Source organism: Suricata suricatta, chromosome X (genome assembly GCF_006229205.1).
Source record: "Suricata suricatta isolate VVHF042 chromosome X, meerkat_22Aug2017_6uvM2_HiC, whole genome shotgun sequence".
Lineage (NCBI taxonomy): Eukaryota > Metazoa > Chordata > Mammalia > Carnivora > Herpestidae > Suricata > Suricata suricatta.
Window position 1 is genome coordinate 41275993 of NC_043717.1, and position 18615 is coordinate 41294607.

An 18615-nucleotide genomic window follows, 5' to 3' on the forward strand; every position below is an offset into this window, starting at 1 on the left:
CACACTGGGAAGACAAATCACCATAAAATTTGTTTTCAAAACCAGAAGGGCTTTATGAGTTCCTATAATCAGTGGGGCTTAACACCACGAACTTTAAAAATTAGTGGGCATAGCTCTGGGACAGCTGGAAGGTGAGAGGAAACTGAGTTTCTGAGCTTAAAAACACAGCAAAACAAAAAACTCCACTGAGATACAGCATAAAAGCAGCAGTTTGACAAACGCTTGGGGCATATGGGAAGGAGATTTATTTACTAATCTCAGAACATGTGCTAGAAGGGCAGGGATCCTTAGGAGACTTCTCCAATAAACAAAAGAGCTGGCAGGTGGCATTTCCCTCCCTGGCTCACAGCCTAGATACATAGACACCTGTGGGAACCAAGAGGAACACTTTCCACCTAGCTTGCTAACAGTACACCTCACCCCTGTGCACTTCTGTGGACCCTCCACCTTCAGCCCATCCTCAGCAGTTCTCCAAAGGAGCTACACCTCCCCTCCCACAGGGACTGGCACATATCTTGCTAATAACAGGCACCCTGCCCCTTGAAATTTCCTATGGACCCACTCGATCAAACATGCCCTTGACAGGAGTCCATCCAAAGTGAGGACACAAACACGGCATCATGCAAGCGGCCAGGACAGGGGTCAGCACCACTCCAAAGTGACTCCTGCTCTGGGGAGAGGAGAAGATAACCACACACATCAGTTCGGCTGCAGATCAAGCAGTGGGCTGGGGGCAGACATATGGTCTGACTGAAGGCCTCAACCACCAATGAAAGCTTCTTGGGGTACAACACAGGGATAGTGCCCTGCCTACCAGCAAAAGCCTCTCAGGGGGCAACACAGGCAGAGTGTCCCGTAGTTTGGTGTCTACAGATCTGACAAATGCCTAGTCTGACCCACCTCAAGCCTAATGTGGCTCCAAACTGGCCCTAACAACACAGGGATGAAACACTGCCCACGACAGGCAAAGAGAGCCATTGGAGATAACTCGACTAACGGGAAAAACAGCTCCACCACAAGACCAGGGCACATGTGACACACAGGAGACACTCCTGAAGTGCCAGGTTCTGGTGAACAGAGGATACTGCACTATAGGGCACTATAGGACATCTTTTTTTTTAAATATAAAGCTACTACTTTCAAGAGCAGGAGGCATAGCTGACTTTTCTAACACATAGAAACAGGTATAAAGAGTTGTAAAAAAAAATGACATGGAAGAATGTGTCCCAAATGAAAGAACAGAACAAAATCACAGTGAGACCTAAACAAAATGGATATAAGTAATATGCTTGATAGGGAATTTAAAGTAATGGTCATTAATATACTCCCTGAACTTGAGAAAAAGTGGAGTACCTTAGTGAGACCCTCAACAAAGAGACAGAAAACATAAAAAAGAATGACTCAATTGATGAATGGATTAAGAAGATGTGGTATATATATACAATGGAGTACTACATGGCAATGAGGAAGAATGAAATCTGGCCATTTGTAGCAAAGTGAATGGACCTTGAGGGTGTCATGCTAAGTGAAATAAGTCAGGCAGAGAAGGACAGATACCATATGTTTACACTCATAGGTCTAACAGGAGAGACCTGGCAGGGGACCATGGGGAGAGGAAGGGGGAAAGAGAGCTGGGGAGAGTGAGGGACACAGATCATGGGAGACTATTGAATACTGAAAACGAACCATGGACTGAAGGGGGAGGGGGAGGACCGGAGGGGGTGATGGTCATGGTGGGGAGCACTTGTAGGGAGAAGCATTGGGTGTTATATGGAAACTAATTTGATAATAAACTATTAAAAAAAAAGAATGACTCAGAGATGAAAAACTCAAAAATTGAAATTAAAATACAGAAGCAGAAGAACAGATAAGTGACTTGGAGGACAGAGTAATAAAAATTAATCAGGATGAACAAGAGAAAGAAAACAGAATAATAAAAAATGAGAATAGATTCAGGGAGCTCAGTGACACCATCAAGCCTAACGCCATGCACATTATGGGGATCCCAGAGGGAGAAGAGAAAGAAAAGATTGCAGAATATTTACTTGAATAAATAATAGCTGAAAATATTCCCTAATATGAGGAAGGAAATAGGAATGCAGACCCAGGAGGCACAGAGATTCCCTGACAAAATCAACCCAAGGAGGTCCATACCAAGACACGGTAATTAAAACAGCAAAAAGTAGTGATAAAGAGAGAATTTAAAAAGCAGCAGGAGAAAAGGAGACAGCTATATACAAGAAAAATCCCAAAAGGCTATCATCTGATTTTTCAGCAGAAACTTTGCAGGCCACAATGGGTGGCATAATATATTCAAAGTGCTGAAAGAAAAAACTGCAGCCAAGAATACTCTATCCAGCAAAGCTATAGTTCAGAATAGAAGATTGTTTCCCAGACTAACAAAAGTTAAAGGAATTTATCACCACTATACCAACCTTACAATAAATATTAAAGGAGAGGCTTTGAGTGGAAAGAAAAACTATAAGCAGAAGTAAGAAAAGTAAGAAGCATAAAAGCAGGAAAATTAAGTATATCTATAAAATCAATTAAGGGAGTCACAAAATAAAATGATGACACCATATACCTAAAACGTGGAGTTGGAAAGATGTATAATTTTAGTGCTTTTAAAATGAGTTCAAATTTAAATGGCTATCAACTTAATATAGACTGCTCTATGCAGAAGATATTATATCCAAACCTAATGGTAACCACAAATAAAGCTAGTAGTGGATGTGAAAAAAAATAAAGAAAAGGGAATCCAAGTATGTCACTAAAAAAAGGCAGTAAGCCTGAGAGAAGAGAGCAAGATAAGGAAGGAACAGAGAACTATAAAAACAATCATAAAACAAGTAACAAAATGATAATATGTACATTCTTTTCAATAATTACTTTGATGTAAATGAACTCAAAGGACATAGGGTGACATAATGGCAAAAAAGTAAGACCCATTTACATACTGGGGTGTCTGGGTGGCTCAGTTGGTTAAGCATCCAACTATTGGTTTCAGTTCAAATCAAGATCTCACGGCTCATGAGTTTTAATCCCGCATTGAGCTCTGTGCTGACAGTGTGGAGCCTGCTTGGGATTCTCTCCTCTCTCTTTCTGCCCCTACCCCACTCATGCGCTCTCTCAAATAAACTTTAAAAAAATTTATACAAAAAAGACCCATATATTTGCTGCATACCAGAGACTCATTTCAGACCTATAGACACATGCTGATTGAAAGTTAAGGGATGGAAAAATGTTTGTCATGCCAACAGAAGTGAAAATAAAGCTAGGGTAGCAATTCTTATATCAGAAAACATAGACTTTAAAGCAAAGACTAGTAAATGCCAAAGAAAGACACTATATAATAAAAGGAACAATCCAACACGAAGATAATAACCATTGTAAATATTTATGCACCCAACATTCAAGCATCCAAATACATAAAGCAGCTATTTAAAAACATACAGGAAGTAATTGATAGTAATAAAATAATATCAGGGGACTTTAACACCTCACTTACATCAATGGACAAATCATCCAACAGAAAAAAGGAAATTGTGGCTTTAAATGACACTGTTGGCCAAATGGATCTAATAGATATATTGAGAATATTCTATTCTAAAACAGTGGAATACACATTCTCTTCAAGTGCACATGGAATATTCTCCAGTAAGATCACATGTTAGTCCATAAAAAAAGTCTCAACAAATTCAAAAAGATTGAAGTCATATGCGTTTTTTCTGACACAATGAAACTAGAAATCAACCACCAGACAAAATCAGGAAAGAAAAGACATACATGGAGGTTAACTAATATGCTACTAAACAATTAATAGGTCAACCAAAAATAAAGAGGGAATCAAAAAATATATGCAGACAAGTGAAAATGAACACAAAAAAGACCAAAATTGTTGGAATGGAGCAAAGCTGTTCTAAAAGGGAAATTAGCAGCAATACAGGTCTACTTCAAGAGGCAAGAAAATCTTCAAATAAACAACCTAACCTTATAGCTAAAAAAGATAGAAAAAGAAAAGAACAAAACCCCAAAATAAAAGAAGGAAGAAAACAATAAATATTAGAGCAGAATAAATGAAATATAAATTAAACAACCAATAGAACAGATCAATGAAACTAGGAGCTGCTTCTTTGAAAAGATCAACAAAATTGATAAACCTTTAGCTAGACTCATAAAAAAGAGGACTCAAATAAACTAAATCAGAAATGAAAGAGGAGAAATAAAAACTGACAACACAGAAATACAAAGGATTATGAGAGAATATTATGAAAACTGTATGCCAACAAATTGGACAACCTAGAAGAAATGGATAAATTTCTAGAAACAAATCACCTTCCATAATTGAATTAGGAAGAAATAAAAAATTTGAACAGACTGATTACCAGCAATGAAATTGAATCAGCAATAAAAAAAAACTCTGGTTAAACAAAAGTCCAGAACCAGCTGGCTTTACAGGTGGATTCTACCAAATATTTACAGAAGAGTTAAAACCAATTCTTCTCAAACTATTCCAAAAAACAAAAACAAAAACAAAAACCAGAAGAGCAAGGAAAGCTTCCAAATTCATTCTATGAGGCCAGCATTACCCTGATGACAAAACCAGATAAAAACAATACAAAAAATATATATATAGGCCAATATCTCTGATGAACATAGATACAAAAACTCTCAAGGAAACATTAGCAAACCAAATCCAACAATGCATTAAAAAAGCATTAACCGTGATCAAGTGGGATTAATCCCTGGGATCCAAGGTGGCTCAGTATTTGCAAATTAATCAGTGTAATACATCACATCAACAAGAGAAAGGATAAAGACCTTGTCATTATTTCTACAGATGTAGAAAAAGCATCTAACAAAGTACAACACCAATTTATGATAAAAATCCTTAATAACGTATGTTTAGAGAGAGCATACCTCAGTATAATAAAGGTCATATATGAAAGCCCACAGTGGACATTGTAGTAAATGGTGAAAAACAGAGCTTTTCCCCTAAGATCAGGAACAAGACAAGGATGCCCACTGTTACCACTTTTATTCAACATAATACCAGAAATCCTAGCAACAGCAGTCAGACAACAAAAAGAAAAAGCATCCAAACTGGTAAGGAAGAAGTAAACTTTCACTATTTGCAGATGACATGACACCCCAAAGATTCCACCAAAAAACTCCTGGAGCTGATAAATAAATTCAGTAAAGTCAAAGAATATAAAATTTATATATAAAAATATATATACTAGTAATGAAGTAGCATAAAGAGAAATTAAGAAAATAACCCCATTTACAATTGCACCAAAAACAATAAAATATCTCAGAATAAACTTAACCAAAGTGGTGAAAGAACTGTACCCTGAATACCATAAAACACTGATGAAAGAAATTAAAGATGACACAAACAAATGGAATGATATTCCATATTCATGGACTGGGAAAACAAATATTGTTAAAATGTCCATACTACCCAAAGCAATACACATTTAATGCAATACCTATCATATTATCAACAGCATTTTTGACAGAACTAGAACAAATAATCCTTTTGGAACCACAAAGGACCCCAAGTAGCCAAAGCAATCTTGGGAAAGAAGAACAAAATTGGAGGTATTACAATCCCAGATTTCAAGATGTACTACAAAGTTGTAGTAATCAAAACAGTAAGGTACTATACAAAAATAGCACAAAGTTGTATTAATTAAAATAGTAAGGTACTAGCACAAAAACTGTTATATAGATCAATATAACAAAATAGAGAGCTCAGAACTAAACCTACAAACATAACTCAACATAACAAAGGTCATTTGTGAAAAACCCATAGCTAATATCATCCTTAAGGGGGAAAACAGAGTTTTTCCTCTATGGTTGGGAACATGACATGTATGTCCCATCTCACCACTTTTATTCAACGTAGTACTGGAAGTCCTAGCCACAGTAATCAGACAACAAAAAGGAATAAAAGGTACTCAAATTGGCAAGGAAGAAGTCAAACTTTCACTTTTTCACAGATGACATGATGTATGTTTCTATATGTACATAGAAACCCAGAAAGTTTCCACCAAAAGTTTGATAGAACTGGTAAATGAATTCAGTAAAGTCTCAGGATGCAAAATCAATGTACAGAAATATGTTGCACTAATAATGGAGAAGCAGAAAAAGAAATCAAGAAAACAATTCTATTTAAAATTGCAATCAAAATATTAAGATAGTTAGGAATAAACCTAGCTAAGGAGGTAAAAGACCTGTACTCTGAAAATTGTAAGACACTGTGAAAGAAATAGAAGATGACACAAAGAACTGGAAAGACATTCCATACTCATGGTATGGAAGAACAAATATTGTTAAAATGTCTATACTACCCAAAGCAATGTACACGTTTAATATAATACCTATCAAATTCCCAATAGTATTTTTCACAGAACTAGAACAAATAGTCCTAGGATTTACACCCAACCACAAAATACCCTGAATAGGAAAGCAATCTTGAAAAAGAAAAATGAAGCTGGAGGCATAAAAATTCCAGACTGCAAGTTATATTACAAAGCTGTAGCAATCAAAACAGTATGGTACTGTCACTAAAAATAAGTACATAGATTAATAGAACAGAATAGTAAAACCCAGAAATAAATCCATAATTATATGGTCAATTAATCTTCGACAAAGCAGGAAAGAATATCCAATGGGAAAAAGACAATTATTTTAACAAATACTGTTGGGAAAACTGGACAGCAACATGCAAAAGAGAGAAACTGGACCATTTTCTTACACCATACACAAAAATACATTCAAAATTGATCAAAGACCTAAATGTGAGACATGAAACCATAATAATCTTAGAAGAGAGCACAGGCAGTAACTTCTCTGACATCAGATGTAGCAACTTTTTCTACATAAGTTCCCTTAGGCAAGGGAAACAAAAAAAATTAAGTATTGGAACTACCTCAAAATAAAAATCTGCACATAAAAATCAACTAAACTAAAAGGCAACATATATAATGGGAGAAGATATTTGCAAATGGCATGTCCAATAAAAGGTTAGTATCCAAAAATACATAAAGAACATATAAAACTCAACACACAGAAAATAAATAACCCAGTTAAAAAATGAGCAGAAGGCATGAACAGACATTTCTCCAAAGAAGACATCCAGATGGACAACAGATACATGAAAAGATGCTCAACATCACTAAGCATCAGGGAAATGCAAATTAAAACATCCATGATATCATCTCACACCTGTCAGAATGGCAAACATCAGAAACACAGGAAACAAGTGTTGCCAAGGATGTGGAGAAAAAGGAACTCTTATTCACTGTTGGTGAGAATGCAAGCTGGTGCAGTGAGAACTGAAACAGTATGGAAACTCCTCAAAAAATTAAAATAAAATTACCATATGATCCAGTTATTCCACTACTGGCTATTTACCCAACGAAAATCAAAACACTAATTCAAAAAGATACATGTACCCTATGTTTATTGCAGTATTATTTACAAGAGCCAAAATATGGAAGCAGCCCAACTGTGCATTGAATAATGAATGGATAAAGAAGTGGTATAGGAGGGGCCAAGATGGCAGAACAGTCCGGAAGTTTTCTGTGTCTCTTGTCCCTGAAATTCAGCTAAATCAACACTAAACCATCTTGCACACCTAGAAAACTGATTTAAGGATTAACACAACAATCTTCACAACCTGAACAACAGATCTTGGCAGGTATGCAGCACAGAGAGGTTAACTAGAGGAGAGAAAAGCCGCAGAGAGCAGGGAGCTGTTTTTGCTTGCAGAGATAAGATGGAGATGGGGGAAGAGTATGGGAAAATCACCCCCACAAAAAGCAGCTGGAGATGTGGAAACAGCCACAGGGACTAAACAACAAAAAAAAAAAGGGAGAAAGGAGAAAAGAGAGAGTTTAAATTCCATTAAGACTCTATAAACAGGGGGAGCACAGAATCTGAAATTCTGCCGCTGCACCTGGCAGTGTTCTGGTGTGAAGAGCAAATCCCCAGAAGCAGAGAGCGAGGTCGAAGGGGTTCTTGGGCCACACGGGGAGTGGTGGTTGCCCTGCTGGGATGACATTTGGATAGGTGCTGTGAGGCCACCCCACAGGCAAAGGTCCCAGCAGACCCCAGAGAACAAACAACTACATTTGCCAGTGTTTGAATAAGGACGTTAAGAGGGAAGCATGGCACTAGATGTGTGTTGTGGTTTTTGATAAACCCTGAAATGCTGCTGCTACAAGATTGCAGAGCTTTTTCTGGGGTGGGCTGGCACCTAGCCACAGTCTGGGCATCAGCAGTAGCTTGATCACGTGAATGTTTCTGGGGGTGGACATCCAACCATTGCTGAGTGAGACTCTCCCCCAGAGGATCTGAGTGGGTCAAAGCCACAGTCCCTCAGAAGTGAGAGGTCGGAGGTAGGGGACAACATGGCAGAGAAGTAGAAGGATCTGAAGTTCCCTTGTCTCTCAAACAAAGCAGTGTTGAATCCAAAGAACTTTGAACTCCAAGAGTCTGGGAGGCAGGAAACAGATTTGTATCCAGGGATCCCATGGGACAACGTGATGGGCCATAGGTGGGGCTTCAGAGAACGGACCTTGGGCCCACCGTGGAGGCAGGGATGCCTACACCAAATCACATCCCTCTGTGCCTGGTAACTGTGTATCTACTGGAGCAGGATTGACATTGACAAACCAGACAACCCCTGCTCCAGACCAGTGCTGTTGCATTGCCTGATTTAATTCTCGGACAGTTCTTATTATATAGATATATTTTTCCTTCCTTTTCTCCTTCTTATCTCTTCCCTCCTCAAGTCTGGTTACTCTGGTTGTTGGTTTGTTTAAGCAGAAATATTTAACCCATTCTCTTGATACATGATCTACACCTTCTGTATTTTCCCTTCTCTCTCTCTGGATCACGCCAAATAATTTCTATGGTCAATTGTTTTTCTTTTCTTTCTTCCTGATTCCTTCTTTATTTTCACTTCTCTCTTTCTGGATTAGGCCATATAGTTTCTCTGGTCAATTTTTATTTTTCCTTTCCCCACCCCTGTCATTTCACTTTTTGTATGGGATAAAGCCTCTTCTATCAGCACTGCCTCCACCCTGTTGTTTACTTGTAGCTGGTGTTTCTGGTGTTTTGTTTTTGTTTGTGTGTGTGCTTTCATGTTTTTATTTTGTTTGTTTTTTCTTTGTTGTCCTTTCCAGGGCTATTTCAATTAACAAATCAAAGCACACCTGATGGAGAGTCTGAACCATCACTACAAGTAGGAAGATAAAGTAATCAAAGTCACAAAAACAGAGACCAAATAACACTTTCCCAAAAAAACACCTTGTGAAGGGCCAGGCCCGGGACAGTGTATTACCCCTCTTTGGTATAGTAGGGCTCACAGGAGCAGGGCACATAACAAGCTTTAAAAACAAATAGGGTACAGAAAACCAGCCAAAATGAGAAAACAGAAGAATTCTCCTCAAAAGAAAGTCCAGGAAGAAATGAAAGCTAAAGAATTTATCAATACAGATATAAACAAAATAACTGAACAACAATTTAGAATAATAGTAATAAGGCTAATCACTGGGCTTGATAAAAGCTTACAAGTCAGCAGGGAATCTATTGCTGCAGAGATCAAAAAACCAAAAATGGTAATTGTAAATTTAAAAATGCTTTAGATGAGGTGTAAAGGATTGAAGGACAGCAAGGATTGAAAAGGCAGAGACAATATTAAGTGAAATAGAAGATAAATTATGGAAAAAGATGAAACTGAGAAAAAGAGAGAGAGAAAAAATTCAACCATGAGGGGAGAATTAGAGAACTAAGTGACTCAATGAAACAGAACAATATCCATATATAGGAGTGCCAGAAGAAGAAGAGAGAGAAAGGGGCCAAAGGTGTACTTGAACAAATCATACCTGAGAACTTCCCCAATCTGGGGAAGGAAACAGCTATTGAAATCCAGGAGGGATAGAGAACTTCCTTCAGCTGTAACTTGAATTGTTTTTCTGCATGACATATCATGGTGAAATTGGAAAAATTCAAAGATAGAGAATTCCAAACGCAGCTAGAGATAAACAGGCCTTAATCGCCAAGGGTAGACACATAAAGGTAGTAACAGATCTATCTACTGAAACTTGGCAGGCCAGAAAGGAATGGCAGGAAATTATCAATGTGCTGAATAGGAAAAATATGCAGCCAAGAATCTTTTATCCAGCAAGTCTGTCATTAAGAATAGAAGGAGAGGGGCGCCTGGGTGGTTCAGTTGGTTGAGTGTCTGGCTTTGGCTCAGGTCATGATCTCGCGGTATGTGGGTTCAAGCCCCGCTTCGGGCTCTGTGCTGACAGCTAGCTCAGAGCCTGGAGTTTGTTTCTGATTCTGTATCTCCCTCTCTCTCTGACCCTCCTTTGCTCACACTCTTAGTCTCTCAAAAATAAAAAAAGCATTAAAAAATTAAAAAAATATAAGGAGAGGTAAAGATTTTCCCAAACAAAAACTGAAGAAATTCATCACCACTAAACCAGCACACAAGAGATCCTAAGGGAGACTCTTTGAGTGGAATGTTGCAAAGACCACAAAGGATCAGAGGCATCACCACAAGCATGAAACCTACAGATAACACAATGACTCTAATCCATATCTTTCAATAGAAACACTGAATATAAATGGACTAAATGCTCAAAGTAAAAGAAATAAGGTATCAGAATGGATAAAAAAAACAAGACCCATCTATTTTCTGTCTACAAGAGACTCATTTTAGACCTGAGGACACTTTCCGATTGAAAGTAAGAAAATGGAGAACCATCTATCATGCTACTGGAAATCAAAAGAAAGCTGGAGTAGCCATATTTGTATCAACAAACTAGATTTTAAACTAAAGGCTGTAACAAGAGATGCAGAAGGGTATTATATAATAATTATATGGTCTATCCATCAAGTGGAGCTAACAATTATAAATATTTGTGCACACAATTTAGGAATACCCAAATATATAAATAAATTAATCACAAACATAAGCAATCTTATTGGTAAGAATTCAGCAATTTCAGGGGACTTAGATACCCCACTTACAGCAATGGACAGATTATCTTGGCAGAAATCAATAAAGAAACAATGGCCCTGAATGATACACTGGACTAAATGGACCTGACAGGTATATTCAGAGCTTTTCATCCTAAAACAGAATACACATTCTTCTCGAGTGCACAGGGAATATTCTCCAAGATAGATCACTTACAGGTCACAAAACAGCCGTCAATAAATATAAAAGAATTGAGATCATACCATGCACACTTTTAGATCACAATGCTATGAATCTTGAAATCAACCACAGGAAAAAGTTCGGAAAACCTCCAAATGCATGGAGGTTACAGAACATCTTACTAAAGAACTAATGCATCAACCAGGCAATTAGTAAAGAAATTAAAGAATATATGGAAACAAATGAAAATGAAAACACAACAATACAAACCATTTGGGATTCAGCAAAGGCAGTCCTAAGAGGAAAATACATTGCAATGCAGGCCTATCTCAAGACACAAGACAAATCCCAAATACAAAATATAACAGCACACCTAAAGGAACTAGAAGCAGAGCAGCAAAGAAACCCCAAACCCAGCAGAAGAAAAAAAAAGCCAGGGCAGAAATAAACAATATAGAATCCATAAAACCAGTAGAACAGATCAATGAAACGAAGAGTTGGTTTTCTGAAAAAATAAACAAAATTGATAAACCCCTAACCAGACTTCTCAAAAAGAAAAGAGAGAGCACCCAAATAGACAGAATCACGAATGAAAATGGATCTGTTACAAACAATCCCTCAGAAATACAGTCAATTTTCAGGAAATACTATACTGGATAACCTAGAAGAAATGGACAATTCTTAAATACACATGTGCTACCAAAATTCAATCAGGAAGAGATAGAAAATCTGAACAGACCCATCAATAGTGAAGAAACTGAATTAGTTATCAAATATCTCCCAAGAAATAAGAGTCCTGCCTGGATGGCTTCCCTGGGGAATTCTACCAGCCATTTAAGGCAGAGTTAATACCTATCATTCTCAAGCTCTTCCAAAAAATAAAACGGAAGAAAGACTTCTGGACTCACTCTATGAAGCCAGCATTACCTTGATTCCCAAACCAGACAGAGACTCCACAAAAAAAGAGAATTACAATCAATGTTCCTGATGAGCATAGATGCCACAATTCTCAACAAGATACTAGCAAATCAATTTCAACAGCATGGTGAATTATTCACCATGATCAAGTGGGATTCATTCCTGGGCTGCAGAGCTGATTCAATATCCACACATCAATCAATGTGATACATCGCATTAATAAAAGCAAGGATAAGAACCATATGACCCTGTTGATAGATGCAGAAAAAGCATTTAACAAAATAAAGCATCCTTTCTTAATAAAAAAAATTCTCAAGAAAGTCAGGATGGAAGAAACATACTTAACCATCATAAAAGCCATATATGAAAAACCCACAGCTAATATCATCCTCAATGGGGAAAAAACTGAGAGCTTTCCCCTTTAGATCAAGAACATGACAGGGATGTACACCTTCACCACTCTTGTTTAACATAGTGCTGGAAGTTCTAGCATTAGCAATCAGACAACAAAAAGAAATAAAAGTCATCAGCATTGGCAAAGATGAAGTCAAACTTTCACTTTTCTCAGACTAAATGATACTCTACATGGAAAGCACAAAAGACTTCACCAAAAGGCTGCTAGAACTGATCTATGAATTCAGCAAAGTCACAGGCTACAAAATCAACATAGAGAAATCAGTTACATTTTTGCACATTAATAATGAAGCAACAGAAAGAGATATAAAGAAGCTGATCCCATTTACAATTGTACCATACGACATAAAATACCTAGGAATAAACATAACCAAAAATGTAAAAGATCTGTATGCTGAAATCTATAGGAAGTTTATGAAGGAAATTGAAGAATGCACAAAGAAATGGAAAAACATTCCATGCTCATGGGTTGGAAGAATAAATATTGTTAAAATGTCAACACTACCCAAAGCAATCTACACATTCAATGCAATCCCAATCAAAATTGCACCAGCATTCTTCTCAAAGCTAAAACAAACAATTTTAAAATTTTTATGGAATCACAAAAGACCCCAAATAGCCAAAGTAATATTGAAGAAGAAAACCAAAATGGGAGGCATCACAATCCCAGACTTTAGCCTCTACTACTAAGCTGTCATTATCAAGACAGTCTGACATTGGCACAAAAACAGACACAAAGACCAATGGAACAGAATAGAGAACCCAGAACTGGGTCCACAAATGTACGGCCAATTAATTTTTGACAAAGCAGGAAAGAGTATCCAATGTAAAAAAGACAGCCTCTTTAGCAAACGGTGCTGGGAGAACTGGACAGCAACATGCAGAAGAATGAAACTAGACCACTTTCTTACACCATACACTAAAATAAACTCACAATGGATGAAAGAGCTAAATGTGAGACAGGAAACCATTAAAACCCTAGAGTAGTAGAAAGCAGGCAACAATCTCTTTGACCTCAGCTGCAGCATTTTTTTGCTTGATGTATCTCCAAAGGAAGAGAATTAAAAGCAAAAATGAACTATTGGGACATTTTCAAGATAAAAAATCTTCTCCACTGCAAAGGAAACAATCAACAAAACTAAAAGGCAACTGATTGAATGGGAAAAGATATTTGCAAATGGCATATCAGGTAAAGGGTTGGTGTCCAAAATCTATGAAGAACTTACAAAACTCAACAACTGAAAAACAAATAATCCAGTGAAGAAATGGGCAGAAGACATGAATAGTCACTTTTCCAAAGAGGACATCCAGATGCCCAACAGACACATGAAAAAATGCTCAACGTCATTCATAATCAGGAAAATACAAATCAAAATCACACTGTGATACCACCTAACACCTGTCAGAGTGGCTAAAGTGAACAAATCAGGAAAATAGAGATGTTGGCGAGGATATGGAAAAATGGGAACTGTCTTGGACTGTTGGCGGGAATGCAAACTGGTGTAGCACCTTCGGAAAGCAGTGTGGAGGTTCCTCAAAAAATTAAAAATAGAAGTACCCTACTACCCAGCAAGAGCTCTACTGGTAATTTATCCAAGGTATCAGAAGTTCCGATGCATAGGGGCACATGTACCCCAATGTTTATAGCATCACTTTCAACAGTAGCAATGGAAAGAACCGTCATCTGATGAATGAATAAGGAAGATGTGGTTTATATATACAATGGAATACTACTTTGCAATGAGAAAGAATGAAATCATGCCACTTGCAGCAACATGAATGGAACTGGAAGTTATTACACTGAGTGAAATAAGTCAGTCAGAGAAAGACAGATATCATGTTTTCACTCACATGTGCATCTTGAGAAACTTGCCAGAAGACCATGGAGGAAGGGAAGGGGCAAAAATAGTTATAAACACAGAGGAAGGGAGGCAAACCACTAGAGACTCTTGAATACTGAGAACAATCTGAGGGTTGATGGGGGCAAGGAGGAGAGGGGTAAATGGGTGATGGGAACTGAGGAGGGCACTTGTTGGGATGGGCACTGGGTGTTGTATGTAAGTCAATTTGACAATAAATTATACTAAAAAAATAAAAATAGTGAGAATTGAAAAATAAGTGGTATACACACACACAATGGAATATTACTCAGCCATAAAAAAGAATGGAATCTTGCCATTTGCAGTAACATGGATGGAGCTAGAAAGTATTATGCTAAGCAAAACAAGTTAGTCAGAAAAAGCCAAATATCATATGAATTCACTCATATGTGGAATTTAAGGAACAAAACAAATGAAGAGAACAAATAGAAACAAACCAAAAAACAAAGTCTTGAATATAGAGATCAAATTGATGGTTACCAATGGGGAAGTTTATGTGGAGATGAGTGTAATAGATGAAGGAGATTAAGAGTACACTTATCATGGTGAGCACTGAGTAATGTATAGAATAGTTGATTCACTATATTGTACATCTGAAACTAATATAATAGTGTACATTAATTATACGGGAATTAAAATAAGAAATTAAAAGATAAATCAAAAGAGCTCCACTAAGAGTGCTTGAATGGAAACTTACTTTCAAAATCACTGATTCTATTGCTGTATTGTTCTGTTTTATCTGACCCCAGGCCTTTACAATATCCACCACAAAATCTTCCACTGCTGAGCAAAGGAATCTGTAAAGATAAGATAGATGAGACAATGTGACATGGACCATAATGTCCAGAGCCCTTCTCTCTTACAAAGTCCATTTTCTTCCTTCTCCTTCTCTTTCCTGAACTGTCATCTCTCCCTCTCCTTCCTGTCTCCTCTCCCTTTGTTTTTACATTTTTTCATGTACATATGGTTATATGTGTGAGTACCTAAGAGAATTTAACTGGAATTTCTCAGCATAAATTTAGAATTTTCAGAAAAGAAAATTCAATTGATCCAACTTGTGTCAGGGTTTCACCCTGGGTCAAATCAGCTATGGTTCAAGGGCCTATATAATTTAACATAACATAATCACTGCGGAAGGACTGTTCCTGGGTAGGGGAGTGTTTATCAGAGGAGAATGTGGCAAACTTTGCAAGAAACCTCCAAAGAGTCCCAGGAGGAATGAATGACCCACATACTTGGAAGGGAAGAATGTATTGGTCAGGCTATGAGAAAGCAACCCTGTAGGTTCTACAGAGACTTCTTCCATTGTCAGATGGAAAACAATGTGTCCCTAGCTCTAGGGAGTTATGCTATGCTCCTGAATAGTATGGAATATTGTGTTTCACTTCTGTAACTCTTCTTCCAAATCTCTGGCTTGTAATTTTGTCTTTTTGGAATAGCAGTACCCCTCACCCTAATCTTATCTATTTTTTTCCTAAAATTTCCATTCAAGAGGTTTCATTTGGGAGAAATGTGATACTTTTCCTGGCCTCAAGCTATCAAAATGAGCTCCTTGTCTGGCTGAGGAACAGCCAATGAGGGCAAAAATATACCCCAGTCTGAGAGTGAAAGGAAGACTGACCTGGTTGCGATGATCATCTCTGTGGGGTACTTGGCCTTCAGGATTTTGTTTAACTCAGTGGTTGCAGATTCTAGATGTTGGATGGCAGCAGCCTAGGGGGAAAAGGAGGGTTCAGTCCTGGAATCTTAGCATTGGGGCACTGTCTGTTACCCATCCTTATCCCTTCATTATTTTCCAATGACTCTGCCAACAACTCAACTGAGTCTCTGAAAATAATCATAATCAGAGAATTCTTGTTGAAGATCTCCATAGATAGTATTAGATCTGTGGTCATTCTAAAAACAGGTGATGTATATTGTTCTCTCTCATTTAATGCAATCTCATATTGTATAGTTAGTAAATAATAGATCTGGGATTTGAACCTATATCTTTACAATGACAGAGTGCACCTCTTATATAATGATATTAGTAATAATAAAAGCATTCACTTATATCATATTTACTATAAACCAGACTCTGTTCTAAGCTATACATAAATATTTTCTTATGTAATCCTTATAACAACCCCATTTAACAGAACAACAAACGGAGGCACAGGAAATGGGGCACTGATAAGTGGTAGAGCCTGGATCTGATTGCAAGTAGTCGGCCTCTTGAGTCTGTATTCTTATCTGTTGCTTCTACTTCACCCTCTCTGTTATTTCCTGCATTCAAACATCTACCAGGTACTGATGATTCCATATCTCCCGTATGTCTTAAATATGTTAACTTCTCCTTATCCCTGTTACAACTTTACCAGTCCAAATCACCATCATCTTTTGCCTAGACAATTGCAGTATCTCCTCTCTTTTCTCCTTGCCTCTAGTCTTTATTCCTTCAATTGTTTCTCCACATACCATGGAACTCTTCTGCTTAAAATCCTTCTATTAGCAGAATGGATAGATGGACAGATATGTGATAAGGCAAGTATAGTGAAATGTTAATGGTAGACTCTACCACTTTATTTTATTTTTATGTTTTAATTTACACACACACACATATATAAAATATTGTACACATACACAAAGGTTTGATAGTTTCTATGTTAGGATTCTGTATACTTATTGCCATTATATATCTCAAATTTTAATGCTTAATGATATGTACTGCAATATACATATAGTAGATGGCCAACAAAGTGTCTTTTATATTGAAATCAGCATTTTGATGTCTTTGAGAGTTATATCCTATGGGCTAGAGTCCTAACTAGTTCACTATTGAGCTCAAGAAGCTATTGTTTGAAAATTATCATAATAAAATAAGAAAAAAATCCACTTCTATAATTCTCATTAAGATAAAAGCCCCAACATTGTACCATGGATTACCAGGTTCTTCCTGGCCTGGCCCTTGATTGCTTCTCTAGCCTCATCTTTAGTCATTCTCCCTACATATCTCTTCCCTGACCCCTATGCCTTAGGCATTATAAATGTATGTGAATATTTCGTTCCATTCAGTGAACATTCTATGATTTCTTTTGCCATTGGAACAACATACACTATTCCATATTTCTGAAACAGGCCACCTCTTTCTTAGTATCCTGGTTAACTCCCTTTTGTCCTTTGATCTCTTCTGAAATGTCACTTCTGAGAAGCTTTCCGTGATTTCTCCCAGACTGATTTTGGTACAGGTGCTGGGTGTTCCCACCTCTTTCTACTTCCTTACATACTAATACTCATATTAGTTTATTAAAGGTATTGCTTCTATCACTTCAACTGGGCTCTGAACTCCATGACAGCATTAACTGTGTTATTCTCTTTTACCCAATAGCACATAAGAACAGCTCCAAGAACAGTCTCTCACACATAGTAGGTAATCCATAAATTTTTTTTCTACAGATATTTCAAGTGAATGAATAAGTAAATGGCTGAATGAATTATATTCCCAGTGCCTAACATAGGTCTTAGTAAAAGTTGCTGATTGACATGTCTCCAATCATCAATTATCTCATCTGTATTGAGCCCCTGGACAATACAAAAGCTTTTCTCTGGATTTTGCCTATTGTTTCACTGTGTAATAAAGGTGTTGGCCTGAATTATAGCTGGGCAATAGTTACCTCAAATCGGGGTACATCCATTTCAACCTGTCCTCTTATCAATGGGGTTTGTTTAGGAGTTTCACGGATCATCACACTCCATCTAAAATGAAGGTCAAAAAAAGACAGATATTTAGGCTCTGTTTCATCAAAAGCTGGCATCAATGCTTCACATATCAATAAAGAGGTCAAAATGTTTATGTAGTGGGGGAAGATGAGTTATAAGGATGTCCACATTATCCCAGGTCACCTGATCTCACCATATATCACAAGCAGAGCCTCTGTCTCAGGAGTTCTTGAGGCCAATGTGATAGAAGGAATTCCATTATACAGTTCCCAGAGAACACTGCTTCTCAACCAGAGAGGTAACTATCAAGATCACCTAAGGTGCTTTTGTAAAATACATATACAAAGGCCCTACCCAAGACACTGAATAAGAGTCTTCGTGGTAGGCTTAGTTTGGTATCTTGAAAAAGCTTGTCAGAATATCCTTATGGGCAGCCATAAATCAAACACTATGACCCAGCATTGAAAGCTTCTTCACAGGAGTTAGGATGGCAATACTCATTCCTCTCTAGAGCAGAGACAA

The 18615-nt window shown here is 37.4% G+C and overlaps 1 protein-coding gene across 1 annotated transcript in view; it reads right to left on the bottom strand.

Annotated features, from left to right (window-relative positions):
* The window catches only part of DGKK (diacylglycerol kinase kappa), a 196598-nt gene that overhangs the window by 42111 nt on the left and 135872 nt on the right, over positions 1–18615 (bottom strand). Inside the window, exons 12-14 of the mRNA XM_029929651.1 lie at positions 18048–18129; positions 16016–16107; positions 15092–15191 (exon numbers count right to left, since the gene is read on the bottom strand). Coding sequence (XP_029785511.1) covers positions 15092–15191; positions 16016–16107; positions 18048–18129 — 274 coding nt within the window. The remainder of the gene's footprint in view (positions 1–15091; positions 15192–16015; positions 16108–18047; positions 18130–18615) is intronic.